The sequence below is a fragment of the Ceratina calcarata genome, unplaced genomic scaffold, assembly GCF_001652005.2.
Source record: "Ceratina calcarata isolate Rehan_Ccalc_2016 unplaced genomic scaffold, ASM165200v1 scaffold140, whole genome shotgun sequence".
In the NCBI taxonomy this organism is placed as follows: domain Eukaryota; kingdom Metazoa; phylum Arthropoda; class Insecta; order Hymenoptera; family Apidae; genus Ceratina; species Ceratina calcarata.
In genome coordinates this window covers 50,930-59,288 of record NW_017135119.1, presented here as the reverse complement: position 1 = coordinate 59,288, position 8,359 = coordinate 50,930, and the positions used below count along the sequence as shown (strand labels likewise).

The 8,359-nt window shown below is 32.7% G+C and overlaps 1 protein-coding gene across 2 annotated transcripts in view; it reads left to right on the top strand.

Annotated features, from left to right (window-relative positions):
- The first annotated feature begins 2,400 nt into the window (after window positions 1–2,400).
- Window positions 2,401–8,359, top strand: part of LOC108629971 (scavenger receptor class B member 1) — a 15,947-nt gene continuing 9,988 nt past the window's right edge. The window contains exons 1-2 of one of the 2 annotated variants that reach the window (XM_018033001.2): window positions 2,401–2,685; window positions 5,479–5,576. In XM_018033001.2, coding sequence (XP_017888490.1) covers window positions 5,543–5,576 — 34 coding nt within the window. In that variant the 5' untranslated portion in view covers window positions 2,401–2,685; window positions 5,479–5,542. Of the gene's footprint in view, window positions 2,686–5,478; window positions 5,581–8,359 lie in introns of those variants that run through there. The other variant, XM_026818059.1, reaches the window with a different exon arrangement.

Below are 8,359 nucleotides of genomic sequence, written 5' to 3'. Positions count from 1 at the left end.
TAACGAAATTGCATTAAACTAATATAAATAAGTTTCACTAATTGTAAGTCAACTATTAAGCGTTTATAAATTCTTCCTTACGTAACATTTGATATTGTATATTAAATAAAATATTGTTTCTATAAACGATTGTGAACGGCTTCTCTTCTCTTCGATATGTAAAATAAAGTCAATAGGAATAGTCTTCATGTTTAACTGAAGTAACCTCGAGGACAATATGGAGGGGTCATTTTTCTCTAAATGTCACTGAATTCTAAAGTGTTTTCTTCATTTGATGCATTCGTGCGTCAGATACCTTGAAAAAATATGACGCAGAGAATAATAGTACCGAACAACAGACGTCACCTAACGGGGTACACCGAAAATATGTAATTTCGTGTCTTAGAATATTCAGTAATCATTAATCAATGCTGAATAAAATTAATATCCTCGATTATTTGATTGTAAATTATTGCACAAGTTAGCAACGTACGAAATCGTAAAGTTCACGGTTATTAATGTGTCGTATATAGTATAAAATGGTTCCGGGTTTACTAACATTCATTAATTGAGACCAAGAAAGAATTCTATCGATTTATAGCGGACCTTGACGTTATAAATTACACGGAGGGACCATCATGCAACAATAAATTTCGTACTCATTTTATTGGAAATAATCTCGAAAAAACAAGAAACACGCACATGAGAATAACTTTTTTTTATGAAGCTTCATTACATACATATGGTGCGACTGGAAATTAACAATAAATAATTGAGGGGAGATCCTTTGTGAACGAATTTTAATAAATATTACCTTGACGTGATTTATCTTATAAGTTGATATAAATATAGATTACTGTAGTAGACATACTACATGAGACGTAACAAAAATATTAAAGAATCTCTTTCAAAATATGTTATTCGAAGATTCTGCGAAATAAAAGATAATCTCCCAATATAATTATTAGCAAGCACGATATAAAGATTGCAGAAATGTAAAAAATGTAAGGTAGACAAAAAAAAAGATGACACGTGATGATATCGACAATATTTATAAATGAAACTTTGATCTTTCGTGACATCTTGTTCACAAATTTGAAAATTATTTAAAATAATTATCTAGATCAGTGATTCTCAACCTATTTTCCGTGACGGTATACTTTTAATAATTTAAACATTTGGCGGCTCACTAATAATAAGATAAATTAGAACGTTTTACTATAATTATTAGCGTAGGATAATAATTTTCAATGAAAAATAAAATGGAAATTGCATTACAAAGCAAACAAAATACTTATTTAATAATAAATTACAAATTACATTTCACGTGAGATTTGAGCTTGATGTTTTTCGATAACTTTATTTATATTTGAGATTCAGATTTATTTCATATTATTCATTATTTCATATTATTATAATTCAGATTTAAAAGCCTGGATCTTTTTTTAGTTTTTATGTTAGTCAAAGCTGAAAATCCGAATTCGCCAAATAAATATTTGAACTGAATCCAGTGTCAAATGATGAAAAAATGTAAAAAAGATAAATAATTTTCATTTCAGGAGGGATCACAGCCTGGTAGTTGCGGCAATTCAAGAATCTCGCGGTGGTTGAGAATCATTGACTTAGACATAAAACATAGTAAAATCACTCATGGAACTTTTTCTTCACCAAGAAACTTCCTGTTATACATATAATCTAAACAAGTTATGCAGGTATACGAGTTTTTCGTGTTATAATTCCAGTTCCGAAAATAAAACAGAATTATTGTTCTATTTTTAATAATGCGAGTTGCATTGAGAGAAAACTCAATTTTTGTAACTTCTATAAAATTGTCTATTAGTAATTATTATATTTCGTTATTATAGTAGATAATAAAAATTCGGATCTCAATAACATTACTCTGAAAAACACATCGTAGACTCGTACAGAATGGCAACCTGTTTTTGATAATCGAAATACCATACCCGGGTTTTACCCTGAAAAACAGGTTATACATTTGTCTTTTTATTTTTCCAAACTCAGGCGATATTAAGGTAAGGCCCACAGCTCGGACCCTCTTTCGAACCAAAGAAGTGACAATGAGACTCCCAAAGATCGATACTGATAAAAAAGAAAAATTTTACTATCAATGAAATGACAGTGTTACTTCCTTTGAATTCTCATACATGAAGTTAGAATGATAAATATTTTAGCGGGTCATACTTATTTAAAGTATTTAAACGATGCTCCACACGTAACAAAATTAACAATTTCATTAACAAAGTCAAGGCATAAATCATTTCTTCTATTGAAGTGCATTGATTACTATCATCTGTCTCTGACTCTGAATAACTAGAAAAGTCGTGAACATTATCTCCTTCAGCGTCGTATGGGGGTTAATGATCAGGAGACAGTATAAAGCAGAGTGGACACAAGATTCGTGCTCACTAATAAGAAGAGAGTAGGGAGGAAGTGTGTAGCCACGAACGACGCAAAGTGGCTTGCCGAATTTTTACCTGAAAGCCACGCAATTATAGTTTTCCATTAAGTTTCTACAATATTTAACAGCGAAAAGAGCGCAGATTTTCTTCTTATCTTAAAATTACGATCTTAATCGTGCAATGGAAGTGTGAAAAATATTGTTCGTAATCAGTGCCACCGAATTACATTGCAATTTCATGGAATTTTAAAGTTCATGAAGATCTTGTAAAATCGAGCTCCTTTTCGGTAAGTAAAATTACGTACAATTGTCTTGTAATGAATTTCGTTAATTCTTAGTTTTAAAGCCAGTTTTTGAAAAGTAGCTTCCCGACAAAATTGATCAATTAAAATACATAATTGGAATTTTGAAAAGTATCTTCAATTGAAGTTAATAAATGGCTTAGTGAATTTTAATTATACGAGAAAAATGTTATTTTCAACAATGGATAAATGAACAAATGTTTCTTGCTTGATTAAAATTATTTTTCTCGCTACTTCAAAAGTATCGCACGTCGGCTAAAAATTAGGTGGAGAATAGTTTTCGAGTTGAACGGAAAATAATAGTCTATGAAATATCCTAACACGCTAGCGTTGTTGTCTAAACATGCAGATTTCATTTTCTCCGATCACTCCGGTAGGTCTCATTCCGCCAAGAGATGCCTAATAGACACGCGCGTCACGCACGATTCTGCATAACACACTCTCTTTCCTATTTTATGTTCTCATGTTGATGCAACACGCGTATTCAAAAGATGACAAAATAGCTTGGATCGCCTTACTTTATAGTGGCCTCCATAATATATAAGCTGATTGAGGTTCCGCGAAATCAAATTATAATAGAAAAAGGAGAAGAGTGGCATTGCGAAAGATTAACTCATGCTTATCTTATGCTTCCTAAGCCAACTGATCTTACAAATTCCATATTGCGTATTTGAAATCGAGCAAAAACAAATTTAGTTGTTCACATTCTGTAAGACGAAAATTTATAAATTAACACGCTAAACTTGAATGTAAACAATCTGTAATTTAATATGTAATAATATAATTCCTAATACTTCATAGAACTAAACATTGTAAGTATTGAGATTTTTGTACAAGCCGTATAGGCCCAGCATTGAAATCACCGATCGAAAGCAATCATTCGCGAATAAACTTTAATTTTGCAGGCATTTTGATGAAAAAAAAGAAGTGTGCTATCTTTCTCTATATTTGATAATCTAAACATATACGAATATTTTGGATACCAGATTTTTAATACTACATTGAGTTAATTTAATTCTGATAAAATTTCGAACGGTAATTATTAAAAATAAGACAATCGTGTATATAGACGTCGATTATTTATAAGCAGAAAAAATGGCAAAAATGCAAATGGCAAAAAAAAGGAAACATATTCAGTGACCTACCGATTAATTTATGTGGAACGTAACATTTAAGTAACATTCTTGTTTTGACACATTAACCAGAAGTATTTCCTGAAACGGTAAAAATGAACAGCATTTTATGTAAATAGCGGGGAAGTTGAATATCAATAAAATACGAAACGCGATGAAGAACATGCAAGAGTCGATAAGCTAACTTTATCTTAAGACAAGCTTAATTTTTCACATAATTATCTATTAAATCGTTGAACAATTTTAACAAACCGTCTTTACATTTAAACTGCATCTTAAGATATTGTCCACACTTCTGATGAGTGCAAGATGTACAAATAGAGAATGTACAAAGGAACATTATCCAATCTCTCTAATTAATTTAACAATAGTTTCGCGATGTCCTCGCCACGAGAGTGATTCATTATTCATAATAAAAAGTTCAGAAGCAGTAGCTTCTTGTACCCTTTCTTGTCACCATCGATTATAATTGCTAATTTTCGATATACATCGTGATTGAAACGAAGATCGATAACAACGCGACATAGTTAAACAAGTACATCGAGCCGTGACTCACGGGAATGAGAAAACCGGAGAAATAAGAAGCTCGGAAGGAACAAGGAACAGAGACTTCATTGGGGAAAGAGGAAGACTCAATTTGGCCTTAACTAGTGTATATAACCGGCTAAAGCGTCAATCACTTCGACAAACCTCACTGTTCAGTCGTTTAGAGCTTGCGACGTACGTTTTTTCTTACGGTTCAAACATATTATTTATAACTAACATATGTACCTACGTCTGCGGTCTTTCCCGAGCTGGCTTTGTAGAATTCTGTAGGTGTTTGCACACCTTTTTTCGAACTTCCTGTTCGTACGAACGTGCGTACTGTTCAATCAGTCTTTTAACGGACACTAAACGCGAACCCGTGTAAGATATACGCGCGAGTCAATTCTTGCACCGTGACGATTCTAAGGAATACGGGTTTCGTTCCTTTTCCTAAAAAGGAATATGAAAAGTTACAAGAAAGGCATACTAAAATCAATAGTTCTAAACTACCTTTCACTGAAAGTAGCATGTTTAGTTTTTGACTATGAAATAAATTTTAAAATCTTTTATACTGAAACGCGTCAGTTCTCGCTACAAAAGATACAGTATGCTAATATTCATAAAAAACGTGTTCCTTTATTTGAGAAATTCATAAAAGGTCACACTATCTCGTTGGGAACCTTTTTCCATATTCATAGATATTCCAAACTGTTTCTTGGTCACCATTAAGTGAAAAATGAACACCATTTATAAAAGTCACACTACACTGAGTAAACGATAAAAGTGTGTCTAAAGAAATATATTAAATGTTTTATTTTGTATAAAAGTCCGCAATCTAGGAATCATCTAATTTACGAGTGATAAAGATAAACGAGAATACCTCAACATTTATGCTGCTGCATGAAACATAGAGAATTTTTATAAAAAATAAATGTAATTTCTTAATTACAAAATCAGCCATAAGGTATTATATTGTACCTCGCATTTATATGCGTCGGCGTGTTTTAACAATGCGAGGATGTAAATTACAATTATTTCTTACTTAATGTCTACTTCAATTATCAGATCGATATGTCACCTTTAAAAAGTAATTTGCAGTATATACTCGCTTCTGTTTCAGAGTCTTTCGATCAAGGAGACGAAAAAAGGAAAAGAACGAAACGCGTGTAAACCAGGTCGCAACCATGAAATTCACCATTCCGTTACACCAATACAAAAGTGAGTAAGCCACGCGTGTATAAATGTTGCCTCTGTATTGTTGCCCATTGCCAATATTACCACTTAATAACAGAATGCAAATACGGTGTCAAGCCTTGACTAATTGTCGTTAGCTAATGGCTTAATTACACCAAAAAATATTACCGTCGTCGAACGGAACGATCACACTTCCTCCTCATCTCTTTATTTTTCTTCACGCGTACCGACAAATCATTTGAATTACAAAGCGTTCTATACAATCAATTGGCTAAAAAACTAATATTTGATGCAGGAACTGAAAAGAAAACAGAAATACATTAGAACGACGTCTTTTAAATCTTATGAACTCACGTCCGTACGATAATAAAACAGTTCAAGTTTGGGGTTGAACATCTTCATCTTTAATACCGTAACGCGTATTCAGTTTCCCGTTCGTTCGTAAAGGACGCTTAAACTACTTGTTATTATAAATTTTAAAAACATTTGAGACAATTTATGTTTCCGCGTACGTTGCGTGCGACAACTTTTTATTTACACTACTTGCTTAAGTGGTTTAAACACCGTCTCATGCAGACGTCTGATCGACAATGTTAAAAATGTTGTGGATAATTCTATGACGAACTGCGATGTGCCAATGTATTTTCCAAGGAAGTCAAAGTTCAAAGACATCGTTGTTTCGATTCACAAGAAGGATAAAAATTACTTATTCAGATCAAGAATAAGCTGTAACACATGTAATCAGTTGTTTACATTATCAAAATACACATAAGATTTTTATGCGTAGATAGTAGAAAGTTTGAAAACTTAAATCGCTGTTGAGCAATCGATACCTTGAGATCGCTAAACTCATTAAATGGACTGGCGATCATTAATGAGACGTAGAAGGTCAGAAATTGATTGAAATAAAGGTCGGGACGTCTATATACTGATTGACATCTGTCACCAAAATACTTTCATGCATTAAAGAATTTAAAATGAATTATGTTTAAATACATGCATACAAAGTAGTAAAATACAAAGAGTCCACGTGAGAATATATGTAGGACATCAAAAGTATACTTAATTGAAGAATACAAACAATTTCGTCGTAAATTTCATTTTTTGAATTTAGTTTCCGCATAAACACCTCAACCTGTTAATTAGCATTATAATGAATAGCAGCAAAAAATCTGCAGCGTACACTTTCGTGTGTATCTCGAATTTGAATAAAATAATAATTTTCAAGAAATGTGTATATTCATGAACGTTCTCTAGACCGGATGTTCGAACATCCCCATGAGTCATCGTACCGATAACTTTCGTTACAACATAACTTGTTCAATAAATTGGGTATCGGTAAATCATTGATAGCTGGACGAGCCGCCGTGAAAGAAATTCGGGGTCCGTCCTAATTAATGACTCAAGCCGTCGCATTTGCATAATGTATTTTCGAAATAAATTAACCGGCGTCGTAAAGCTATCTTAACTATTTAAAGGTCTCAGTCATGAGGCAGATATGTATACATATATATTACAGTGCTCATGCTGCCATGTATGTTAGATTATGTGAATCAGAAGTACGCAGTAGGTCGATCGACACACAAATGTCTCTTTGGTCTTGACCACGAGAAACGTACTCGTCCATGATCGATAACATTTTCCTATGACAATAATTACTCTTTTTTGACAGTAGGGAAATTATAATTTTTCAGCAAAAGAACTTGTCCCAGAGAACGCTTCACTCTCTGATATATACATATTTTTACTTCGTTCAGTTTATAAACGATAATAAAACTAACATGTATATAGAGCTGACGTGTTTATAGAATGTAGATAACTTTCTACTGTGACATTCGTAATTCTGACATTACACGTGGAATCGCGTTGACACATAATGTTAATATTACTTTACGACTCTCCGAATCTCAAAAAATTGTAGATTTTAATTAGAAGAAATCAAATGTTAATCAATTCCCGCACGCGTGTTTCTGCATGGAAGTCGTCAACATTTGATTAATGCATCTTCCTCCCGTTTCCCGATTGTCATTATTTACTTTCTGTTTTCATTTTATTAGTTTGCGGATATCAAATCGATCTATCATTTGCTCGTGCATAAACTACCAAGAATACAAGTTTCATATTCATCTTAGTAGAGTAACGGAAGTTGATTTGACACTAATTATATTCATCATTAATTTAAATCAAATAGACAGTTCACATCAAATATTGACAATTAATAAGACGATAGTAAGAAACCATTTCGTGGACGAATTCAGTGGCTGTACAAGCCCAAATAATCCAACCACTTGTATCATAACTCGCATCGTATCATTAAACATCCATAAGTCTTAGGACATTTCCAAGTGTCGTCCATCAAAAGATTGAACAAATCGGCATTCTTTAAGGATGTATTGGCTATACAGTGAATCTCAAAAGTTTATGTACCTTAGAAAAACGCATTTCCTATAATTAAAAAGAAATCAAACGTCGGAAGAACAATGCTAATAACAAATAGCTACGTGCTAAAAAGTATAGAAGGAAATATCCGATTAATTATTGACGATAGCGAAAAGTTTATTATACAGATATTGTAGGCACTGATGTCCTCTACAAGAAAGATTCTATGTATTTTTCTTCTAACTTGAGTATTTAACGAGTTAAGTATGATTATTTGGCATTTTATTGATGTTGACAAAATCCGACCATCCCAGCGTCGAAACAGCGAACTTTTGGAAAAAAATTTCGTTTTTCCTTAATTACTCCTAAACCGTTGTACATACGGAAAAATTGCATACAACCTTTCTTGTAGAGGACGACGAGATCTA